We start from the raw sequence: 26,222 nt of genomic DNA, 5'->3' as shown, positions 1-26,222 counted from the left end.
TTCAGACACCAGTGTGTTCCTATGTTCATTCTTTTTAGTTTAGTTCGGGTTTTTTGTTTGTTTTTGTAAGGCAGAAATGTCTGAAACATCTCAACTCTGGGTATTTATTTAATTGGCAAAAGTACTGATGTAAGAAATAAGTTAATTATATTTATTCTTTTAAAGGAACAATGTAAGTTGGTTTTGCTTCTTAAAATACAAAAATGATGATGGTAGATGAGTAAGAACCGTCAGTAGTCAAATTCTGTATGCTAAATAGCCAAGTTAATATTTATATAAAAATACATCATGAAATTGGCAAATATTATGTGTCTTTCAGGTTCTGCAGTATAGATGTCGGTTTTGCAACCAACAGATTGCAATCTTAGGGTTTGTGGTTTTTGTTTTTGAGGAGAGAATGGTTCTATTTTCCTTTTGCAGTCTGCACCATGATGATGGCCCATCACCTGACCAGCCTGACTTTAATCATCTGGTGCCTTGGTCTTAGCGTGGCTCTATCTTTGCTTTTTCACAAGCTTTCCTATAATTGTACAGTTGTTTGCCACACTGAATTTCCTTTTTTGACAGTGAAAAACATGATAATATTTTAATGTAGTCTTTAATTTTCAGGTTATATGTTAAAACATGGAGGAAAAAAACCCCTTCCTGAGGAGCACTTTTAAAAAATCATTGCAGTAGAATGGGAATATTCATTACTTACACACCATATATTTTCCCCTAAATGTTGTACAAAGAAGTGACAGTTGAGCTGAGCATATGTTAATAAAAGGTCTGCATTTTCCTGTGTCAGTGACAGTTTCATTGGCTGTATATTCCTGAAATGCAAATAACCTCTGTTCTTTTCAAAGCTATAATTAATCTGAATAGTTATTTAAACAGTATCAAAATCTTTTAACTACTAAGAGGCCAAACATTTAAGATGGCGAATTTACTGTTCTGCTTGAAGGGCAGTACAGTTGACAAGGGCACAATGATCTGAGATGCTTCTGTATGTTGTATCTACACATACTGTAGACTAAAATGGCAGAATCTGTCTGCTGCTGTATAAAATCTTTTAACTACCATTTATTTTAGCATCATGGCATGTGCAAATTCCTGCTGCTCAGTTAAGGGACCAGCTTCACAACTGGTGTTACAGTCTGTGGCCACAGCACTGCATCACAATGCAGCAGATGCATTTTCCACATTAACCAAACATGACAGCTGAAGCGATTATTAACCATGCAAGATGTCGGAAGTCATCAAAAATTCACATCAGAGTAATTGCAGTGGTTTGGGTTGGGGAAAAAAAGTATCATAGCATTCCTTGCCTACATGTTGTCTCTCCCCCTCTTAAATCTTAACTTGGTACAGTCCGTTAACAATAAAATACCCTTCTGTAACCTATAAACTGTTACTCCCATCAGTTTGTGCTTTCAAACTGATGGCTGACTTCTCTGAATTTGTGTAGAGCACAACAAATGGTGATGCTGTGCTCCGGGGGCTGCAGTGCACCCTTTTTAAAGGGACCCTGCAGTCTCATTGTTTAATTTGACTCTTTAGTGCTTCAGTCACATCAGCACTTGCAGAGGGGTTGTTCTTTTCCTTTTTCTTCTTTCTCTCTTTTTCTCTTCTCTCTATCCTTCTCCCCACCCCCATCCCTCAATTCAGGCAGTTTGGGGTGGGAAAAACTTGAGCACTGGTTCCGACAGAGCTCATCTCATATAAGAAGGTATGGAAGAGCTGCAGTGATCGACAGCATCGACCGTTCTGTAACTCCTTAAATTTAAGAGCTGCAGGTAGGATTGCCCGTGTTTTGTAAAGAAATTAAGACAAATGCACCCTGGTAAATAGAGTGGCAGCATGTTGTTGCAGTGCCTCTGAAAGACAAGGTCTTGGTTTGTTTGAAAATTTGAGGTAAATTTGGAAGCAGTTAACTCATTTGATAGAAGAAGTACTTGATTCTTCTGAGAATTGTTCAGATTTGTATCTTGCCATTCTAATATTTTTCCTTTAAAAATGTTTGGGTGGGGCAGCATTTGCTTAAATATTTAAATAGTTGGTTATTGGGATTTTTGTGAACTTCTTCTTTAAGTAGCAAGTAGTGTGGTCTTTAGGATTTTTAAAGGAGATACATGTGAAGTGCAGAATTCTTGTATGAGTTGGAATATGAAAATAGAATTTATTTTATTTGCTAAAACCAGATCTTTCTTTGGGATTGCAGGTGAGAGTGAGTGAGTGTGTGTGTGTGTGTGTTTGTGTGTATGGTGTGTGTGTGTTTGTGTGTATGGTGTGTGTGTGTGTGTAGGATTCTTTAGGAATTCAGTCCTTTATATTTGGTGGTTAGAGAAAAAGTACTATTAGAGATTTTTTGAACTATCTCCCAGGAAATGTTTTAGCATAAGGCTTGAAATGAGAAGAATTAAACAGTAACACTAAAGAGGAGGATTCCTAAGTATTTACTAAATATTGGCAATTTAAATTGAGGTGGTTCTTTTTTATTTCTTAAATTCAGCCTCAAAAGAGATGATAGGAGTTTTTTAAGTATATTTCAAATTTTTGGCTAGAGAATATGATTTGTGTAAGTAAAATGAAAACTTCCTAAGTCATGTAAGCATTATCTGGAGGGTGATAGAATTATAAATGTTGCCTGCAATACTTTTAATACCTTGATTAATATCAAAGATACATTTAATTCGGCATTAAAAAGCAGCTTGTTTGTTGCCTTCCCTTAAAAGCAACAACAAAATATGATGATGCATATGGCTTTTTATCCTAAGGAATGTATTTGTATTGTGGGACCCGTGGGGTCTGGACCTCTTTCCGAAGCATGTACTTGGAAATTGTTCATCCTAGTTGAGGGGTTTATTTCCCTTTGGAGGTGTGGGGACTTTCTTTACTCTTAACAATAGGAAGACTTGAGGAGCTGTCAATTGGGGAATAGAGGAGAGCTGCTCAGCAGAGGGAGAGGAACTGTGAGAATTCGGCTCCTCTTGGCATCGGAGTTCTGGATTTACCCATGACTAAGATTCCTTTGAAACTCTGACCCAGTGCAGCATTGCAAAGAATCGATTTCTGAGATGAGACAATGAGATGTGGTTTGCATTTTGTAAAGATGGAGGAAACCTCTAACACTGACCCTGTATGGGAGATGACTCAATTATCCATGCCTTGGTACAGTTGCAAATTATTTTCCTTTGTCTGAAGTGGGTGGATGCCAGCGCCTTCATCAGAGCTCCTTAATTTAATGTATGGAAAATGTCTCAGCCACCATTTTTAACAATTAGCTGTATCATGGTCGAGGTGAGCTGTATTCTGAAGGCAGCTGCAAGGCCATTTCATTTGCATTAGGTTCCATGGCACAGGAGCTTTGTTACTGTAAAACTAAGAAAATGAATTTGCACATTGTATAGAAGAGTTCTTTAGGAAGGTGGAGAATATTCCCAGAAAGAAAATGGAATTCTTTTGTCTACAGTAAGTATTTCTTGTACTCATATAGCGGGGAGAGGTTGAAAATTTGCTTTTGGTTGAATGTGCAAAATAGACTTTTAAATGAACGCTGCAAATATGAAAAGTGTAGCGCAGAGGTTCTTGGATTTTTTTTTTTATGTATTTCTCAAAAACCAGGTGTGATATATATACTTAAAATATAGGTTTTGTGAGTGATTTTAGCACATGATTTAAATTATTCATCAGTAATTTAAGTTAATGAGAAGTATGAATTTACTTCTAGTAAATTCTAGTCATGAATGGAAATGACACTTGAGAGGAAAAAGAAATCTGAATATGGTAAATTTAAAAGAGTTCAGGTTTCTTTTCACTGTCTTTTAAAAGCAGTCTGTTTTCCATTCCTGAAAAGAATTGCTGGATTTTAATTTTAGTGTCCTGTTTTTGCTCTTGTTTTTTATGAAAATGCTTCCGGGTTAATGACCTATAATAGCTGATTAAAATACACAGGAAACAAATGTTTTGACAAAACAAGATTTTTGTTTTCAAAGATCAATAGATTGAGGCTTTCACTCTCACTCATGGGGATAATTTTTAGTGCCTTCTACTTAATTAATAGTTGTGACTTCAAAGCTGCTTGTGTAAAACTCTTGTTTGTAATTGTAAGCTTATAAATCTTGGTTCTTAAAATTAATTGGATTTGACCCGGCTTATTTCTTTGTTCCTTTATACTGTTACTAAGAGGAAACAAGTGGATTTTAACTTTGATTTGTGTTTCATTTAAAGGCTGAAGAATTTTTATCTTTTAAACCCTGAAGAATTTATAGTGCGTGTATTTTATAGTAAACTTTACCATGAAGAATTTGCTCAACATGCTTTATTAGCTGTTTCAGGAGTTGAAGCTTCACAGAACTGGGTATCTGAGAATCCTTTTAACTTGATATCAAATTTATAAAGCCAGCTGTTCTTCTAGCTCTTGTTGCACTAGCTCCTGTTTATCCTACTCACCGAGTGCTGTCTTCTCTAATTAATAGATGTTGGAAACTAGGGAGAAAATGATTTTCTTCACATCAGCCTTTTCATTGACATAGGAAGGTTCAGTTGTTGTAAGCTCTGGTTAGAATCCTACAAGATCCATAAATCTGTGGCGCAAATATTAACTTACAGAATAAGAGCCTAGATCTCAGCATAATTTTTTAATTATGGGGACAGCATTTAACATGTTTAAATATATGGTAGAATGCAAAGGGATTCTTTTCCCTTGGTTTTTATGAGGCTTGCACCTTGAAATGAAAGAGTTTTAGGTCAGCAAATTAGAACTCCATTTTAACTGCAGATTTGCTTGCGTAAAATGTTTGGTTGGATGACACAGGGGGTGTCACAAAGCCTCCCTTTGAAATGTTTACAGTAAAACTTGGTTGAAGATCCTGGTCTTTTTTCCTTTTGCTGGCTTTATAATAAGGCTAGGTATTAAGTACCCTGGGGGAGGTAGGAGAGACCCAGTTTCTTCCTGTTTTCTTTGCCTCCACCATGGTTTACTCAAGTTGGCTGCTCGGAAGAGGCTCTCCTTTCTGGTACTTGTAGGGGATTCCTGAACCTCTTCAATCTGGAAACTTCAGTTTTCTCATGAAATTTTAGCCTGGCTGATAGTGAAGAGTCAGGGATTGGTTCTTTTTGCAGCAAAAAATGTATTTGTATCAAACCTTTGACTGCTCTGGCAGTACCATAATGTGGATAAGCAAGCATGTCAGCTAGCTCGCTAGGAAACATTCCGTGGTACTAAGATGGCAGAGAGGAAGGAGTAAAATGGCGTCACCAGGAACACTGTGGTAAGGGGTGGACCGCACGAATTATTTTCTTTAAATTAAGTTTGAAGACACCTTTAGGAGCACTGCCTTGCCTATTTACAGCCACTTTTTATTGTTAGAAGATAAAAATTTTGAGATTTTCAAAGTAAAGATTTAATTAGCACTTATATGTAGATGGCTTCAAATGTTCCTTCTAAGAAATTGATGGCAAGTATGGTTAAAATAGAATTTAAAGTACTGTGTATTAATACTTCTGAAATGCCTTGCCTTATGCTTTCTTTTTCTTTTTTAGCATAAAAATTTACTCCTTCCAACATAGGGTGAATTTTTAGAAAACAAAGGACAGTATGCTTCTCCTTTATGGTGAGGTGAAGTAACATTCTTATGAAACTATGTTATTTGTCTCTGGTTTTCATTCTAGCTCTTTGTGGGTTTTAGTTATTTTATATATAAAATATATATTTTGGGCCGGGCGCGGTGGCTCAAGCTTGTAATCCCAGCACTTTGGGAGGCCGAGGCGGGCGAATCACGAGGTCAGGAGATCGAGACCACGGTGAAACCCCGTCTCTACTAAAAATATAAAAAATTAGCCGGGCGTCGTGGTGGGCGCCTGTAGTCCCAGCTACTCGGAGAGGCTGAGGCAGGAGAATGGCGTGAACCCGCGAGGCGGAGCTTGCAGTGAGCCGAGATTGAGCCACTGCACTCCAGCCTGGGCAACAGAGCGAGACTCCGTCTCAAAAAAAATATATATTTTGGCCACCATCAAAAACAAAGTTTATTTTCTTTCTTTTGTGGTTCAAGGTATGGATTATTTTGCACGTGAACAATAGTCATAGTGGTAATGACAGTATTGATTTCTCACCTGTTCCCACCTCTCATGAAGTTGGAGTTCTGGTGCTGGCCTTAGGGTTTAGTGCAATCAGCTCATGTTATAGTTAAGTAAAGAAAGGCTTAACTGCAGTTAAATAACTTTCTCAAGGTCATACATCTGGAAAGCAGTCGATTTTGCCCTAAATCTGAACCACCTGACTCCTAATCTGAATCTGTGCTGCGCTGTGTCTCTGTCTGCATCTGACTCCATTTCTTTCTCTGCCAGCTTGCTGGTGACTGATTGATCTAATGGATTGAGCTTTCAGCAAAGTCTGTCTTGTCTTTGCCTTAGCAACCTAACTCACAGAGATGTTCCTTTTCAGCTGTGCCAGAAATTACTTTCTGAGCTGTGCTTGGAGTCTTCCTGGGCCTGTGTTGACGATGATAAGCATTTATAAACAAACATTTAAAAATAAACTCTATCTTGCAAGTTGAGCTTTTGGGTCTATTGTGTTGGCTCAGCATGAACGGTGAAGTCTCCTGGGATGGACAGAGTTGTTACATTCATGTGCTGTAAGCTAGGATGGAGCCAAGCATTCTGACATGTCCTTTCAGCGGGTCACGACCTCTTTAACTCTAGGTGTGAGGGGTCCTGCAGGGCAGAGTCTCCTCTTCTCCTCCCAGTAAGGATGAGCTAGGTGAAAGGTTTTAGCTCCCTGTCAGTTTCAGGCAATTTGTATTTGAATAATGGTCTTACCATCTCTCTTTCTGTTGCCTGTACTTGCCACTCCAGCTAAGCAGTGTTTCATGTTTTCCATACCTGTGGTGACAATGGTGAGTGTTGCATTCTGCAGTATTCCTCAGCTCTGACAGGGTAAAGTCACAATGTTTCCAGACTTAATTAAGGTTTTAGAGAGGGTGAAATCACCAATACTGTTAACAAAGGAATACCTTGATGAATTCCATTTAAGAGAACGTGAAATTACAAAAGGGAAGATCTGTTTGTTTTAGTAGTCTCCAAACAAATCCATTTTTGAAGAAAGAATGTCTGAATAAGAAGAAACTGCAGCAAAAGCAGAGCTCCCTTTTCTGTGACAGATCTGTGATGATTGGTGCTCCAATCCCATCAGCATAAGCATTGCTGCATAGCAGGAGGAGCTGTGATTTTCGACTGCAGTGTAAATGACTGACACCGTGTACCAGCAGGGAAATGTGAGACTTGGTTCCCAAACATTGTCCTGACTAACAGCGCTCCTTGTGCTTGCTAAGTAGAACTGGAGGCTTAATCCTGAGCGCTGTAGAAACCAGCCTGGCAAAGCTGCTCAGCTCCTACCTGACTGACTGCGAGACACACCCTCTGCTATCCTTTCCTGCTCATGGCCCCCAAATCTTGCTTTTGTTTGTTTTTTCCAAAGGGAAAAAGACACTAGATATGACAAAGCTGGGGATCTTTGTGTGTGCTTTAAATAGTAAAGAATTGCTTTAGTGGGGTCTTGTAGGGTGGATTTCGGGAGCTGCGGGAAGGAATGCTGGTCATGATAAAGGCCATTATTGATGCATTCCCATTTTATACTGCAGTGCAGTTTTAGCATCCAGAGTCCTTTGGATGTGGATTAATCCATTTCCAAGGTGGAAATCAGTTCCCTAAAGACATTGAAACATTTTTTATCATCCGTGAATGTATCTTCCTTATCTTATCTTTCTCATCACCTTAGCATGACTATGAGATTAATATTTTTTAGATCTATTTATACCTTGGATGAGGAGAGGGCTCTGCTGCTGTTCTTTGAAGCCAGACATACTGTGACACACTGTTAATATTCCATTTGCGAAGCTAGATTGAGCCATTTTCTCCTCCGAATCGTCTCTTTTCTTGTGTCTCCAAAGTTTAGCCCTAACCTTTTTGGAGTGGTTGCAGGAAGGGGATAAAATGCTCACAGTTATCCCTGCTTTCTCTCCTGGGGTTACCTCAGCAGTCTGACAGCAGTTGGCTGGCTGCTCTCCCTCCCCCACTGGACTTCTGTCGGTCCTGCTTCCCCTACCCTCCCAGGAGAGGAGAGAGAGGATGGCCAGCAGAGGTCCTTCCACCACAGCCTGGCACATCCTGCTGCATCACGGCCCTTCTCACTAGGACACGGGCTCTGGCCTGATTTTCTGGAGGTAGTAAAGTAGCAGTACAGAGCAGTCAATTCCTCTCCCTATCCCTCTTGTGACCTCCAAAGGAAAGTTGCTTCTACAACCCTAAAAGGGTAGCATAGGGCTTTACTGGATTTTGGAGAAGAGGGAGGTTCTGCTGAGAAGCATTTTTTCCATTAGTGCCTGGGTGGCCATCATTTATCATTTTATTCATTTATATTATGCCCTTAACTTGTTTCCACTCCATACAGAGTCTCAGAGCCCTTCAGTAACTGAGCTGGAAGGACTGCTTCCTGGGATGACCAGAGAGAGAAGTGCAAATAACAGAAATGCCTCAGGGCCCCTAAAAGGGGCAGAACTGGCTTTGCAGCAGTAGCACGGAGATTTAAATGGCCATCATAGGAATGCCCTTAACCTTGGCCTTCCTCCCCAAGTGTAGCAACAGATGCACTAAGCAGCCCCAGCTTGATACCGTGGTGTAGGTATCAGAAGAGCCATCTAGTCGTTATGTGCCTACATTGTGTTGACAAGGGAGATGTGTCATGCATCTCTGGTCTCCTCAGTACTCCACCACAGGAATGGCATGTCCCCATTATTGCTGATGACTTTCCCTGTAGCTTTCCCCTCTGGGTCATAGTGAGTCCCACCTCTTATTTTATTTTATTTTTTTTTACCTGATGCAGAAATCTTTGAAGTTGGGTTTTTGTTCCATGATAATTTTTTTTTCTGTTTTGGGAGGTAGACGGGTGGTAGTAGGTAGGGTCTGCAAAAGGCATTTGGATAGACTTACATGAGTGTCCCTAAGGCCTGTGGCTTTCCCAGAAGGCAAAGGTGCAGATGGAGTTATATCACAGCTGTAATGGCATGCCCCTGAAGGGACCAAGCATGCCAGCACACTTGGGCTAAAGTGTTGCCTGTAAAGCCCTTTGCTGGTCCAGGAGGAGGCATTACCCAGTGCCATGTGTTGTCAGGTTTTGAATCACCTTATGCACATTCAATTCTCTTTAACCTGTGAGAATTTATAGACCATTCTGAAAACCAATTTAAATTATGGGGGCAAGTAATTTGTTTTGCTTTAATGGACACAAATCCATCACATAATTGTGTGAACCTTTTTTTAGCCCAATAGCAGAAACCATGTACAAAATGGGACCCAGCAGTCTGACAGTGACAGATGGCCTGGTGCCCACACAGTGCCATGTTATATCGCCAAGGTCTGCCACCTGTGGCTCCAGAGCTGCCTGCAGCAGTGATGGATCTGCTGAGCTGGCAAATGGTGGAACTCCACAGCCACTCTTACAGCGTCTGCTGCCACCTGCTGAATGAGAGCAGCTAGGCTTTTGCATAAATGCACAGCAAGAAATCATATAACAGCATTAAAAACATATTACAGTTGGCAAATGTCAGCTCTGCCCACTTAGCACTGCTTTCTGCAGGGTTATTTTTGAAGTTATATATGCAATCTGTGAACAATTTAAAGTATTAAAATTTTTGTAGAAAACAAGCAGTGGGGCCAGGTGCAGTGGCTCACGCCTGTAATTCCTGTACTTTGGGAGGCTGAGGCAGGTGGATCACCTAAGGTCAGGAGTTTGAGACCAGCCTGGCCAACATGATGAAAACCTGTCACTACTAAAAATACAAAAAAGTAGCTGGGTGTGGTGGCGTGCGCCTGTAATCCCAGCTACTCAGGAGGCGGAGGCAGGAGAATTGCTTGAACCCAGGAGGCAGAGGTTGCAATGAGCCGAGATGGTGCCACTGCACTCCAGCCTGGGCAACAAGAGCAAAACTCCATCTCAAAACAAAACAAAACAAAACAAAAAAACAAGCAGTGGGACTTTAAATATCTGAGTTGGAGAATAAAGCCTGGACTTTTGCTATTCAGTCTGTATTCCTTGCAGAAGGAAATTCAGTTTTTCATGGGCCTTGTAAGCTGACGTTTTATGTATTCTTATTTTATTGCAGTAATAGTGGTCTAATGAAATAATCAAACATGCTATAAACCCTTATGGAAGTTCATCCAAATCTTGAAACTGCTCAAATTTAAAAATTTCTCTGTTCATTTTCTGAGCTTTATCAGTAATGAACATCTCTTTGCACTTGAAAAAATCCTTGAGGCGCTCTCCGTGTAGTCACCACAAAAGGGAGCTAATGAAAAGCGAGTCCACACCATCTGATACGCCCAGAGGCTCTCCAGGTACTGGTAGGATTTCTGTTGTGCTCATCTGAAAACAGTATCTTATTTCATCCTTCCTCATTTTCTCCATAAGTAGTTTTTTATCTTTGTACTAATTTTATCCAGGAGAAGTTTTTAGAAGAGGTCATTCGTTTGTTAAGAAATTGGCAAGAAGGTTTGGGAGAGGTTCAGGGAGTATTTTACTTAGAATGAGCTGAAGCAAAGTAATGGTACAACTTACATTCCTGTCTTCTTAGAATGTGGATACTTCTCCATTGCACTAACTAAAGTACTAACTTCAGTACTAACCGAATGCTTAATAGTATTCCAATACTTATTGGAATTCTTGTTTTATCTTGGAGCAGATCCTTTATTGATTAGTTTTTAACTGCTTTATTATATTTTCTTTCCTCCTTCATTGCTTTCTAGCTGTTGCTTGTGTCTTAGCAATGGTATTTCAACAACAATGACCATTCTTGATGCCACTGCTCATTTTGTGTTGATGTTATTTTGATTTGGAATGTTGGCTACAGATTTCCTATCAATTTGTATGTATTGTACATATTAAAATGAGAGATGATACATGATTTTTGTAGCACCTGGCACCTATTTTTGTGTCATACCAGATACCTTCTGGTAAATGTCCAGCCTGCTGTAGATGCCTCACTTTTACATTTTGATATGGTGGATTGCTGGTTGGTCTGTTTAATGGAAAGAGACATGAGATAGTTTCTTGTGTTTTGAAGGCCATGAAAACATGACTATTGCTTTGTAAGCCCAAATTAGACTGTTGTTTATTTATTTTAACAGGAAATTTGTGTGTTCATCAATTCAGACTCTATGTAACTGTCCAACTGTCCAGTCACTTATCCGCTATAGGTAGGAAGGACAGAGCTGTGAAAGAACCAATGTGAGCACTTTTTTGCCATCTGACTTTCCTGGCTAAGGTGGATACTGAATTTTTTTTTCACAAAGACTTATTTATGTAGTTTTCACTTTTGAGAACAAATAAGCCAAGAGAATTTATTTGGCCATTTGGCAAAAACAAACATCCTTTTGCTTGCTCCCTTTTTCTACAGTAGGAATTAGCTGCCATATGTATTCTGAAACCCAGAGTCTGCATGATAGTTAAAAATAAGGCGGTTTCATGCCTTTCTTGACCTGAGCCATTTAAGAGCCACCTTGGCTGCCAGGTCCTTGAGATGTGACTACACGTTCCTTAGGAGAATCAAGTTAACCTCGATGTTACGTTCTGGGTTGTTCTTTGCCAGATACATTGCAAGGCAGCGAAGCACTTTCTCTGTCAAAGATGGAACACATGACTGGAGATACTGCTTGGGCAGATGTGTGGCATTTATTGTTCCACAACAATAATAGTAGCACTATTTTGGAACACTATGGTGTTGACCTCTAAAGCAATGAGTTCAAGCTTTTAGACTGTGTGACTCATACACACATACAATCACACATATATAATTGAAACAAAAGTTTCACAAAACAATACCCATACCACATATCTCTGTTGCATTTATTTTATTAAAAAATGCTGATTGGGCCAGATGTGGCAAGAATGTATAATCCCAGCTACTCCGGAGACTTAGGTGGGAGGATCACTTGAGCACAGGAGTTTGAGGCTGCAGTGAGCTGTGATTGTATCACTTGTCTCCAGCCTGGGCAACAGGGTGAGACCCCGTCTCTTAAAAAACAAAAAACAAAAACCAAACAAACAAAAAACTGGTTCATTTCATGATCCAGTTATGAGTTCTGACTCATATTTTGAAAACCGCTGTTCTAAAGGAATGCCAAAAACTTGACATTTGTTGTTTCATTTCTTTCCTATGTAATGTATGGTGGGAGGGGGAGAAATAAATGTGCAAACATAAAATATCAGTTTATCTCACCTTGATTTGCTATGATGAGAGATAGCATGGAGAGTGGAAAAGGGAAAACAAGGGGTCACAAAATTTGGGTTCTGAGTCTGAACTTTGCTACGTATGAACTGGGTCATCTGGACATAGAACCCCACAGAGCTTTTAAATTGGTAGAGGCTCAAGAAACCATTTTGTACAGCTCACTCAACTTTTAAATCTCTATTAAGGATATACTTCAAAGTATGATCCAGTTAAGTAGTATTGAGAGACAGTAGCTTTGGGTTAAAAATGAGGGCTAGAACCAGATGTGTGTAACACACTTATACCTGGCACAAAATAATCACCATTTAAGTGTTAGCTATTATTAGTATGCCATAAGTATTCTCTGAGCCTCAACGTAAAGGGTAGCCTGATGATGAAAACAAATTTAAGGAAATTTTACTGTCCTCCTAGGTTCCATCCTTTTAGAGAGAGAAATTTTTTCTTTATTTTTGCTGTTTAGAGGTTTACTCTTCCCTAAGTATCTCAGAAATGGTTGGTCTTGAGAGCCGGAACTGTGTTTGAATGTTGCCTCTGCCTCTTCCTGGTCGGGAATTCTTGCTCAAGTTAGTTAAATTTGGAAATCTCAGCTTCTTACCTGTAAAATGGGGCGGGGGTTGGGGGTAGGGGAAAGTGGGATGATCATGTCTGTTCTTTCATATTGTTAAAGGATTAGCAATAATGTCTTTGAATTGCCTAGAGCAGTGTCTGGCCCTTAATTGCTTCCGAATGATGGCTATTATGTGTTATAGAAAGCTGGAAACCGAAACACATTTGAGGAGCCAGTTAGGCAAGGGTCTGTTTCAGCACCCTGGCAGTGAGGAGCAGTACACAGATGGGGAAGTCAGGAGTTAGTTTACCTAGTTGGCCTGCAGATGTTTTGGGGGGTGTTCTTTATTGAGCTGACCCACAGCAGAAGGATCAGATGGGGACTGTGAGCAATTATAAGTGCTTGTTGATGGGAATGAAGGAATAGTAGTGATGGGGAGCTCTGAGGGTCATCATTAGATGCTGGCATCTACCAGCAGGAGGTGAACTGTTGGGCTTTTTCTGTGCCCGGGGGGCATCTCAGTGGCAGGGAGCCAATTCATCCTTCACATTCCAGCTCCCTTCTCCAGAGAACTCATTTTCCCATAAGCTATACAAGTACATCTCCTGGGTGAGGCATGAGAGGCATCTCACAGGAGAAGGAGTCTGGAGAGAAAGGAAACACATGGGTAGGAAAGGGAAGTCAGGAGATCTGTGGGGGACCTGGACTGAGGCAGGTATGATTCTGCCCAACTTTTTAGTTCTTTAATTCCAGTGGGCTGTTACTTTTCCTTGAGGTGTGGGTTATTTGAAAGCAACTAACTGCCACTAGATGGCACACAGATCCCAGCAGTATTCTGATGTATAAATTACTGTTTTATACTTTGGGAGGCTGAGGCAGGCAGATCACGACGTCAGGAGTTCACGACCAGCCTGACCAATATCGTGACACCCTGTATCTACTAAAAAGACAAAAATTAGCTGGGTGTGGTGGCGTTTGCCTGTAGTCCCAGCTACTCAGGAGGCTGAGGAGGCAGAAGAATCGCTTGAACCCAGGAGGCGGAGGTGCAGTGAGCTATCATGCCACTGCACTCTAGCCTGGGTGGCAGAGCGAGATTCCGTCTCCAGATAGATAGATAGGTAGATAGATAGATAGATAGATAGATAGATAGATAGATAGATAGATATGTTATTATTTTAAAAAATATTTTGAAAAAGACCACATGTGTTTTTTAAAATAAAATATGATATATAACCTATTTAGCACTTCATTTTAGAAAGGAAGAAAGGATGAAAAATTAAAATTCAAAATCTATTTTATGGGCTCAGTTTGTGCTTAGAGCCCAGTTTTTTAAGTATGTAATGGTTAATGGTCTTTGTTTATATGTGGGTGAGGTTTGAATCACACACACATGCTTCATTTAATTTATTGAGAGTTGTAAAATGTAGCTTTATAGTAAATATTTTAAAGACCAGAGTAATCTATCCCAAAGCAATAATGTCTTTTTTTTCTTCTGTTTCATTCTTACTTGAAATTTCATCTCTCAGAAATTTGGGAATAGCATTTCTTACAGAATATTATTTTGCTTTTCAACACATGTGGTCATTGCTTTGCATTTGTGTTGTAAGTGTGTGTGTGACAGAGAGAGAGAGAGAGAGAGAGAGATGTGAACATGGGTGTCATTAAAAGAATGGGATAGGCCGTGTGCAGTGGCTCACATCTGTAATCCCAGCACTTTGGGAGGCCGAGGTGGGCAGATCATGAGGTCAGGAGATCGAGACCATCCTAGCTAACATGGTGAAACCCCGTCTCTACTAAAAATACAAAAAATTAGCCAGGCGTGGTTGCAGGCACCTGTAGTCCCAGCTACTCGGGAGGCTGAGGCAGGAGAATGGCCTGAACCCAGGAGGCGGAGCTTGCAGTAAGCCGAGATTGCGCCATTGCACTCCAGCCTGGGCGACAGAGCGAGACTCCGTCTCAAAAAAAAGAAAAGGAAGAATGGGATAGGCTGGTCATTATTGACTGGGAAGAACAAAAGAAGCCCAGAGAAAGAATATGACAGAACACCAGACTTAACCCAGGTCCCTCCCCTCCCCACAACCAAAAAGAAAATATTAGACCAGGCTTTGTGAGGCAGTGGTAATCCCCCCCCTCCACTACCCCCAAACGTAGCTTGTTTGGACAATCAGCAGCATATCGGCAGCCACAAAAAGGTGCCACAGAGCACAATCCATGCCTACTCATTGTTTGGGAGCATTAGTCATTGATAATAGTTTCATAGCTTTGTAAACTGTGACACTAAAGCCTTTAGCTTTAGCCACATTGGAGACCACTAATGAAAATGTGTTTATACTAAAGGTTTGTTGACTTGACATAATCATTTGCTGTGAAAGATACAAACAAGGCCCATTAAAATCTGCCATTGTTTTGTGTCTGGGTCCCCTGTGATAGCCAAAAGCACGTAGGTGGTGACAAGCTGCCCCCTTCTGAATGAACCATGTGGGTTCCTAGCTTTATGTGCTCTGGTTTATTGATGTCATTACATTATTAGGCAAATGACCGACGCCATTCCCCATCCTACCCCAGTTATCAGTATATGTATTTGAGAGTCTTCATGTTGTGTCCTCAGAGCTGCCTGAGAGGCTGTGCTGGAGGAGTCTTTTTATTTTTGTTTTTTGAGATGGAGTCTCTGTCACCCAGGCTGGAGTGCAGTGGCATGATCTCAGCTCACTGCAACCTCTGCCTCCCTGGTTCAAGCGATTCTCCTGCCTTAGCCTCTTGTGTAGCTGGGATTATAGGCGCCCGCCACCATGGCTGGCTAATTTTTGTATTTTTAGTAGTGCCAGGGTTTCACCATGTTGGCCAGGATGGTCTCGAACTCCTGACCTCAAGTGATCCACCTGCCTTGGCCTCCCAAAGTGCTGGGGTTACAGGCGTGAGCCACCGTGCTCGGCCGTGGAGTCTTTAAGAGGGAACTATTTCCTGGGCTGCTGGTCATTGTTCCTGTCCATCCCAGTGCACTGCCCAGGTTTTTGGGGTGTGACAGCACGTGTTGGGGAGACATAGGCCAATATGTAAGGAATCTGGGAAATCTATAATTAGTAATGTTTTATTTAAATGCACATCCCCAATATTATCCTGCCTCCCAACCTGCCTCCCCCACCTTCTTAAAAAGACTGAACAGAATACACTAATGTGCCACATAATGATGTTTTGGTCAAGGACAGACCCAAATATACAACAGTGGTCCCGTAAGATTACAATACCATATTTTTATTGTACCTTGTCTATAATTAGATACACAGATACTTACCATTGTGTTACAGTTGCCTGTAGTATTCAGTACAGTAACATGCTATACAGGTTGATAGCCTGGGAGCAACAAGTTAAACCATATGCAGCTTGGTGTAATAGGCTATACCATCTAGATTTGTGTAAGTATATTCTATGATGTTCACACAATGATGAAATCGCCTAGTAGGAGCCTTTCTCTGAATGTATCCCTGTTATTGAGTGATGTATGACTATATACTAAAACATTACAGTTGTTAAATTATAAAATGATCAAAAACTAATTAACCATGACAGTAAGTTTCCAATGCAAGAAAACGGTTGTGTTTTAATTTAGCTTGTCATTTTAAAAACTTTTGCCAAATTCTACTTTGTATTACATTTTCCCAAAGTTTCTTTAAAAAGCAAAAACAGAGCTGGGCGTGGTGGTTCACACCTGTAATCCTAGCACTTTGGGGGAGGCCAAGGCAGTTGGATCACAAGGTCAAGAGATCGAGATCATCCTGGCCAACATGGTGAAACCCCATCTCTACTAAGAATACAAAAATTAGCTGGGGGTGGCGGCACGCGCCTGTAGTCCCAGTTACTCAGGAGGCTGAGGCAGGATAATCACTTGAACCCAGGAGGCAGAGGTTGCAGTGAGCAGAGATGGCGCTTCTGCACTCCAGCCTGGCAACAGAGCGAGACTCCATCTCAAAAAAAAAAAGCAAAAACATGAGGCTGGGTGCGATGGCTTACGCCGGTAATCTCAGCACTTTGGGAGGCAGATCACTTGCGGTCGAGCCAACATGTTGGCCTCATCATGGCCAGCATGGTGAAACCCTGTCTCTACTAAAAATACAAAAACTAGCCAGGTGTGGTGGTGCACACTTGTAATCCCAGCTACTTAGGAGGCTGAGGCAGGAGGATCGCTTGAACCTAGGAGGCAGAGTTTACAGTGAGCCGAGATTGTGCCACTGCACTCCAGCCTGGGTGACAGAGCGAATTTAGACACGTATAAATGCACCAGTAGTGACATGCTTGTACTTTGCATTGGAGTATAGGTGGATCTGATGTGTAAGGTAACTTGAGTTCTTCATATTACAACTAAGATTTTGATCTTTACATGTTAATTGATGGGTCGTCTTCCTTGTTCCTACTCAGCCCCCCACCAGCCCAGGCTATGGAAAAGAAACTGCCCCCTTGTATGAAGAGCAAGGTGTTGGCAGGGAAGTGCACTCTGTATATCTGACTGTCTGTCTGCAACTGTGGCTGTCAGAATAATGTCTCAGCCCTTTTCCTGTCAGATCTCGGCTGAAGCAAATAAGGACAATGAACAGCAGCAAAGAGGTCATCTTGGGTATCTCTTTCACTAATGGAAGTCACCAACAGATCTAAATCTAATCGATTCTAATAATAGAGCTACATGTATTGAGCCTTGGGTCAATAACTTGTTTACATTATCTTATTTTTTTTACAAACAAGTAAGCTGAGGTTTAGGGAGTTTGGGCGACCTGGCTAAAGTCCTGCTACTAGTAGTAAATGGAGGCACTAGGATTTGAAACTGTCAAATTTCAAAGCCTGTCCTTTTGGCCATTGTGTTACTGTGTAGTTGCATTTTGCAGGCATTTAACCTGTTTGTGTTAAACTAGACTTATAGGCTGTCTTTTCACCTCACCTATATTAAACGAGCAGTGGACATCATCAGACCTGAAACAGAGAGTGCACATGGCAAAACGCTGGAAGAAATGTGTAAAGAAAGGATTTTTAGAATTTCCCAGATATTGGCCAACAAGTGAAAAGCACACAGACAAGTGGGCAATGATGATGTCATCGATGTTAGGAAGAAATTAAACCAACAGAGAAATATAGACTAAGGAACAGTTAGAGGAACTGTCACTAGCTCCATCACCAAGGCTGTATCTGCAATATGAGCCATTTAGGAATTTTGAAGGACAGTCTTGACTTTCCACTTTTTACATGTTTATGGGATATAGAACCCCACACTGTTGTTTCGTGGGGACTTTACTTTCTAACAATCATCATGTGCTCCCAGAATGGAAGAAACTAAGAAACATCTGTAAAAGTCATCTATGTTGATGTTTTCAAGTTGGGAGAGTTTTGTGAGGTGTAGGTAGTGTAGTAGATATCATTATGGTTATTGTTTGTCCTGCAGTATACTTTTGATTTTTTGAAAGTTAATTTTAAGTTGTGTTAATTTTTCCCCCATTTATAGGGCTTCCTGAAGAATGAGAAGGACAATGCCCTGCTGTCTGCCATTGAAGAGTCCCGGAAGAGGGTAAGAAAATTAACCAAAATGTAGATGTATACAGATGAGGGCAAGAGGGCTGGGCGTGGTGGCTCACACCTGTGATCCTAACACTTTGGGTGGCTGATGCAGGAAGTTCACTTGAGCCCAGGAATTCAAGATCAGCTCAGGCAACATAGTGAGACCCCATCTTTACAAAAAATGCAAAAAATTAGCTAAGCGTGATGGCATACGTCTGTGATCCCAGCTACTCCAGTGGCTGTGGGAGGATTGCTTGAACCTGGGAGGTAGAGGCTGCAGTGAGCCGAGTCGCGCCACTGCGCTCCATCCTGGGGGACAGAATGAGGAGCGAGATCTGTCAAAAAAAAAAAAAAGCAGATGAGGGGTAGCAGTATATACTAGGGGAGTATAGGATCTGGAAGCTGGAATCTGTCCCATGCCTAGTTCTCTCCTACGGAGTTCTACAGGAACTATTTTTTGAGGAGAATACCATGCTTTATAACTCTATGTATTTAGTGACTGAAATGCATCTGAGACACTGGACTGGACAATTAACTATTAAATTAATCTTAAAATGGAAACACCAGGAAATTAGTGGTTTCATTGTTATTGTATAAATGGTATTTTGGTTTGTACTGAATCAGCAGTTCAGAAAAGCAGCTGTGATCACTGACAATTTCCTTCAACTTATTTTCCTTTTATTACACAATATGAGTGGGCCACCTTTTATATTAACAATTTCTCCAAGCTCAAAAAACATAAAAAAAGCACACACACATAAAACTAGCTCCATACTTGAAAAGATGGTAAATAAGTCCGCCAAAGAGCAGCCATTATATGTGCAACAATGTTCTGCAACAAGCAGTCCTGCAAGATACTCAAAGATTGTTTACTAACATGTGAGTTATCTCCATTTATTTCTGACAAGGATCCAAATATCAAAACCTTTCCATAATATCCCATTATAGTGAAAGAGATTTTTGGGCCATTGGGGCCTTTTGGTGAGGGAAAAGAAAGGGTAGTTGTCCTGTGGAATTGGTTCTAGAAGTGCAGCTTTCCCCAGGAAGGAGGCTGGCAGGGTGCATTCCATCAGCTAGCAGTGGCCCTCTCTGCAAAGGGAGTAGGCTTGAAGTGACACCTCTATTTTGCTGTTTACTTATTTAATTCTTATATCCAGTGAAATTTATTTATTAGTTATGTAGTTCAAAAATAATAAAGTGAAAAAAATGCTGCTTCTCAGTGTTCTTTATTAAAATATTCTGTGAGGGTGAACATGGCTCGGTAGTACTGAGGTGAAATAGGGCAGCAGGGAGACTTGCCAGCTCCAGTTTATAAGGAAATGTTCCAAAGTCATTATTTAAATGACTGATATGTTTAATTATCAAAATAAAATTCCCATCATGCACAGTGGCTCATGCCTGTAATCCCAGCAATGTGAGAGGACAAGGCAGGTGGACCACTTGAGGTCAGGAGTTCGAGACCAGCCCAGCCAACATGGCAAAACCCTGTCTCTACTAAAAATACAAAAATTAGCCAGGTGTGGTGGTGCACACCTGTAGTCCTAGCTACTCAGGAGGCTGAGGCAGGAGAACCGCTTGAACCTGGGAGGCAGAGGTTGCAGTGAGCTGAGATCGTGCGACTGCACTCCAGCCAGAGTGACAGAGTGAGACTCTGTCTCAAAAAAATAAATAAAATCCCCAAAATTTCATTAATTATATTGTTGGCAATAGTACTTAGTCATAGATACAGAGAAATTCACTTGATTCAGATCTGAAAATATTTTTTAAAGGATTTTTTTTTGGTTCACACATTGAGTTACTCACCAACATTGATTCTCCTGCTGTAAAGGACCAATGAAATTAAATTAGGATTGTTGAATGCTACCAAGCTTTATTAATCCATTTACCCCGCAGAATATGTTTCTGGAATTGGCAGTCTCTGAACATTGTGCCATACTGAGACTAAATGTGCAGCCAGCCAAAACATTTAGGTGACATACCACAGTGCAAAATGTGTGCATATGTGTTTGTGAGGGAGGCATTCCAGTGTTGGGAGCCAGCCTAGGGGGAGACCTTTGACCTGTCTGGACACCAGGAAACTGCCACTGAGCAAGAATCATTTTCACACAAAAAGTGAGCAACTTTCTGGTATTTTTGTGACTATTTCATGTTTGAATAACTTGCCAGTGTCCTGCTGAAATGCCAAGAAAACAAGCTACAAAACCACAAGTGTGTCCTGTCTTTCCCCGTTTGGTACATCCCAGCAAAAACAGAACAACATTATCAGAACATATGCAGTGTTTCTAAAAGCCAGCAACAGTGCAGTAATAAACGGGTGTGAAGTCAAAGCATATTGCCCTCTTCCCTTTATGAAAATGGGGTTCAAATGCTCCCCACCTGCTCTTAATTCAGCTGCCCAATTCTTTCCATGCTTTTTTCTGAACTGTGTTCAAAGAGAAATATTTTCCACACAGAACAATAACTTGAAAGATTCAGATTTAATTTATAATAGTTTCTCCACTGTCTTGTCATTTTCTGTGGTTTGTTTTGCCTTCCTTTTAATTTTTGGATCTCTCCATACCCTTCCAGCTTATCCTTTTTCTTTTCTCTTGAGTTTCTTATCACTGCTTCCCACCTCACCTTAGACTCTCATTGCCTTCCTCTTCTCTTAGTTATTAGTTGAGCAGTTCTGTTGATTCCCTCTCATTGGTTCCTCTAGTTAGCATTCTTCTTTGCACTTTAGTTCAATGGTTCAGATGTGGATATAAACAGAATAGATTGGAATGGGACAGATGGGTGGCTGATCATCCCTGATTAGCCCACAGATTGAATGTTCCATTACCTCTAATGTAATTAAGCTAAGCTGGGGGTGATGCAATGAAGGGAAGAGAATTTTGATATTGGATCATTTATTTATTTTTTGAGACAGGGTCTTGCTGTGTCACCCCGGCTGGAGTGCAATGGCGTGATCTTGGCTCACTGCAACCTCCATCTCCAGGGTTCAAGTGATTCTCCTGCCTCAGCCATCCGAGTAGCTGGGATTGCAGGCGTCTGCCACCATGCCCAGCTAATTTTTGTATTTTTAGTAAAGATGGGATTTCACCATGTTGGCCAAGCTGGTCTCGAACTGCTGACCTCAAGCAATTTGTCCGCCTGGGCCATTTATTTTTATTTGAAGCTCCTTATCACACTAATGGTAAATAGAACTACAGCACTGTTCATTCAGGTTTTGAGGGTGTTTCTAAATGAGTAGCCTGGCATACTTTCAGATATATCTGAGGATTTGAACCCAGAAAGCTGATAGTTTTCAAACTACTTTCAAAGTACTAAGCAGGAGTTCTTGGCACACAGGCAGGCAGCCCAATTAACAGGGAATGGTTAATTCCCACTGTCGTCATTCTGACCCTTACCTGATGCTGAAAGTCTGTCTCCACTGTCCTCTTCAGCAGTCTCTGTGGGTGATGTATTGTCTGTTTTCTTTAATTGCCTTTGCTACTCTGCCACTCTTAGCCAGAGGTCTTGTCCTTAAGAAAAAAGACTTGCTACACTTTGTGGTGTGCTCACGTCGTGTTGCAGCTCGGTAGGCTGTATAGCGTATCAACCTCCCCCTTCCTCCTTACTTCTACCCTACCTGATCCTTGTGCTACCTGGCCCTCCATTTTACCTTGCTGGGAGAGGCTAGAGGCTGAGGAGGCAGTTGGTTTGACCACTATATAGGAAAGTTTTAGACAAAATTGTGGCTTACACTTGTCCATTCTTTCTGGACAACTTCTAAGAAAATTATCTCTCCCCCCCACCACCCCACCTTTGTGTTCCATCATGCGTCTCTTGATTTAAAATGCATAACTTTCATGTTTAAGTTTACTGATGTGAGCAAGAAGCAAAGGTTTTTCTCTGGGTATTTTTCAGCTCAGGCTAACTGACTGGAATGGTCCATTCTGCCTGACTCTCAGTGAAAAGAAAAAAACCAGTTGGAAGACTGTTTTTAAAATTTGTAATTATCATTTCTCCTGTGTCTGCAGAATATGTATTAGAAAAGGGTCCAGCAACGCACCAACCTTCTTCCTAATCACGTGTCTGTGTGTGTGTATGTCTGATGTCCTTTTTTCACATTTTAATAAATATTGGTCTAAAACGAAACATCCCAATTGTAGGAAGAGTATATGTATGTGATTTTTCTAACATCTCCCCAAAGCTCATGCATATCAATATTATCAGTATAAATTATCTGTGTTGCCAATAATAAAGCAGGCATTGCTAATACTCATTCCCTTATTGCTGCCTAATTAGATGCCAATCTGATTGTAAATGAAATGGCTTTTTGAAAAGGCTTAAGCTGATGGGAAACCTCGTCTGCCAATTGGAGAATAATAGGCTGAGAATGGTCATAATTCAATATATCTATGTTGTTTTAATTCTCAGATTTTTTTTTTTTTTGTCATCTTCCTTCTTCCCTCTCTTGCCCCCTCCCCAGACTTCCTTTCTTTTTTCTTTTCCTTCTGAATGCCTTTATTTTGGCAGCTACCTGCAACTACCAGTAGACAGTGGCTTTTCAGAACTTTGAGTAGCCTGGTAGGCAGTTTAATCCCAGAAGGCTCTTTTTCTTTTACTGGTTTGCTTCCTCCTACGAAAGTATTAGTGTTTCTTTAAAAAATCAAATCAAATCACTGGGGCCTAGTGCAGTGGTTCACACCTGTCATCCCAGCACTTTGGGAGGCCAAGGCGGTCGGATCACTTGAGGTCAGGAGTTCGAGACCAGCCTGGCCAACTTGGTGAAACCCTGTCTCTACTAAAAGTCTTAACACAAAAGTTAGCCGTTTGTGGTGGCGCATGCTTGTAATCCCAGCTACTTGGGAGGCTGAGGTGGGAAGATGGCATGAACTCAGGAGGCGGAGTTTGCAGTGAGCTGAGATCATTCCGCTGCACTCCAGCCTGGGCAACAGAAAAAAGAAAAAATAATAATATAAAACACTGGGAGAAACTTGTCTTTTCTTATCTTAGATGTTTATTATATCGTAAGATGCTATTGATTTTATAATCCGTCATTATTTTATATGCTACAAAGAAAAAATACTGCTATGACATATGATCTAATTTCAGAGCTTTTATAAAGATGTTTATATTAATAAGCACATGGAAAGATGCTCAACATCACTAATCATTAGGGGAACATAAATCAAAACCACAGTGAGATACCACTTTACACCCATTAGGATGGTTACAAGCAACAAACAGGGAAATATATATATATATATATATATATATATATATATATATATATATATATATATGGTTTTTATGTTTTTGTTTTCTGTGACAGTCTTGCTCTGTTGCCCAGGCTGGAGTGCAGTGGTGCAGTCACAGCTCACTGCAACCTCTGCCTCCTGGGTTCAAGCGATTCTCATGTTTCAGCCTCCCAAGTAGCTGGGATTACAGGCACATACCACCACACCCAGCTGATTTTTGTATTTTTGGTAGTAATAGGGTTTTGCCATGTTGACCAGGGTGATCTTGAACTCCTGACCTCAAGTGATCTGCCTGCTTCGGCCTCGCAAAGTGCTGGGATCACAGGGATGAGCCACCACGTGTGACCAGAAAACAACGTATTAGGTGTTGGTGAGGATGTAGAGAAATTGAAACCCTTGTGCACTGCAGGTAGGAATGTGAAATAGTACAGCCTCTGTGGAAATACTATGTCGGTTCCTTACAAAATTAAAAATAAAATTACCATGCAGTTCCACTTGCAGTTCCACTTCTGAGTATACACCCAGAAGAATTGAAAGCAGGGATATTTGTACACCCACGTTTATAGCATTATTCACATAAGCCAAGAAGTGGAAGCAACCCAGGTGTCCATCAGTGAATGAATGGATAAAGAAAATGTGGTATATTCATACAATGGAATATTTTTCAGCTTTAAAAAGAAAGGAAATTCTGACACTTTCTACAACTCTTAAGGACATTATGCTGATTGTCTCTGGCTTATTTCACTCGCAAAAAGACAAATACTGTATGATTCCATTTATGTGAGGTACCTAGAGTAGTCAAATTCACAGAAACAGAAAGTAGAGTGGTGGTTGCCAGGAGCTAAGAGATGGTGGTGATGATTGCACAACAATGAGAATGTACTTAATACCACTGAACTATACACTTAAAAATGGTTTATGTGGGCTGGGCACGGTGGCTCACACCTGTACTCCCAGCACTTTGGGAGGCCGAGGTGGGCAGATCACCTGAGGTCAGGAGTTCGAGACCAGCCTGGCCAACATGGTGAAACCCCGTCTCTAGTAAAAATATAAAAATTAGCTAGGCATGTTGATGGGTGCCTGTAATCCCAGCTACTCGGGAGGCTGAGGCAGGAAAATCACTTGAACCGTGGAGGCGGAGGTTGCAGTGAGCCGAGATTGTGCCACTGCACTCCAGCCTGGGCGACAGAGTGAGACTCTGTCTCAAAAAAAAAAAAAAGAAAAAGTTTATATTTTACCAAAGTTTTATTAAAATGTCTTAAAATCAGTGAAATACGGTATGTTGCAAACAGTTGTCAGTAAGTTTATTTATTTATTTTTGGAGACAAGGTCTTGCTCTGTTGCCCAGGTTGGAGTGCAGTTTGTTTTGTTTTGGGACAGGGTTTTGCTCTGTCACCCAGGAGGGAGTGCAGTGTTGCGATCACAGCTCACTGCAGCCTCGACTTCCTGGGCTCAAGTGATCCTCCCACCTCAGCCTCCCAAGTAGCTGGGACTACAGGTGCACACCACCGTGTCCAGCTAATTTTTTGTACAGAGGGTTTTGCCATGTTGCCTAAGCTGCTCTCGAACACCTGGGCTCAAGCAATCTGCCTGCCTTGGCTCCCCAAAATGCTGGGATTACAGGTGTAAACCGCCATGCTCAGCCAGTAAATTCTTTAAAGATAATTTTTAAAGTAGATTGCTTTTTCTCTACCTATGGAGAAGTGGTTGGTCTGGAGGGCTTTAGGTTTCTGTTGGGTCTTAAACCATGTTTTTTTTTGTATTTTTCCTGAGGGTCATTGTTCTCTGTTCCTTTCTGACAGACCTTCGGCATGGCTGAGGAGTACCATCGAGAGTCAATGTTGGTTGAGTGGGAGCAAGTGAAACAGCGAATTCTGCACACACTGCTGGCATCAGGAGAAGACGCCCTTGACTTTACTCAAGAAAGCGAGGTAGCTTGAATGCAAAAGATAAACTACTCTTAATAAAAACATGAAGTCAAAGAATGCTTGTCTACTTGACTAGTATTTTTGGCACAGTGGATCACTGTCTTCCCCTTGAAACACTTAGCTTTTAGGATGCCACATTTGCCTGGACTTCCTCCAACATGTCTGCCTGCTTCTTCTCAGTGTCCTTTGCTGAGCTTTCCTCAAATTCCCTGACGTCTACAGGTTTGAGTGTCCCAGGGCTCAGTCCTTGACCTCTTCAGTTTCTCTGTCAATCTCTGTCCTGTGATTTCATCTGGGCTTGGGGCTTTAAATACCTATCATCTATATGTCAAAGAGTTTCAGATTTACGCCTGCAGCCTTGAACCTTAGTGTTAACTTACCTAGTTAATTTATCTAGCCAGTGTTAATTTATCTAGTTGCATTCTTGGCTCTGCTTATGTGTCTCATTGTCATCACAGGCTAAATATGTCCAGAATTGAGTCATGATAGCAACTCCTTCCCTATCCCCCTTCTCTTCTCACAGAGTTCCCTATCTTTATAAATGGCAATTCCAGTTTTTCGCTTGCTCAGATCAGACACCTCAGCCTCACTTTTGTTCTCTCCATCTTGCCCATCTCACACCCAGTTTCTTTCACATGTTGACAAATCCATTTAACCCTATCTTAAAATATACCCAGAATCCAACCACTTCTCACTGCCTCCGCTTTTAACACTCTGG

General features: G+C 41.1%; 1 protein-coding gene across 5 annotated transcripts in view; it reads left to right on the top strand.

The window, feature by feature from the left end:
• NUP93 (nucleoporin 93) overlaps positions 1 to 26,222 on the top strand; it is a 113,930-nt gene that overhangs the window by 49,342 nt on the left and 38,366 nt on the right. For 4 of the 5 annotated variants that reach the window (XM_063611878.1, XM_055233132.2, XM_063611876.1 and 1 more), the window contains 2 exons: positions 18,299 to 18,361; positions 25,379 to 25,507. In XM_063611878.1, the coding sequence (XP_063467948.1) occupies positions 18,299 to 18,361; positions 25,379 to 25,507 (192 nt within the window). Of the gene's footprint in view, positions 1 to 1,614; positions 1,779 to 18,298; positions 18,362 to 25,378; positions 25,508 to 26,222 lie in introns of those variants that run through there. The other variant, XM_055233133.2, reaches the window with a different exon arrangement.

This window comes from Symphalangus syndactylus, chromosome 11 (assembly GCF_028878055.3).
Source record: "Symphalangus syndactylus isolate Jambi chromosome 11, NHGRI_mSymSyn1-v2.1_pri, whole genome shotgun sequence".
Classification (NCBI taxonomy): Eukaryota; Metazoa; Chordata; class Mammalia; order Primates; family Hylobatidae; genus Symphalangus; species Symphalangus syndactylus.
This window is presented reverse-complemented; position numbering and strand designations above follow the sequence as displayed.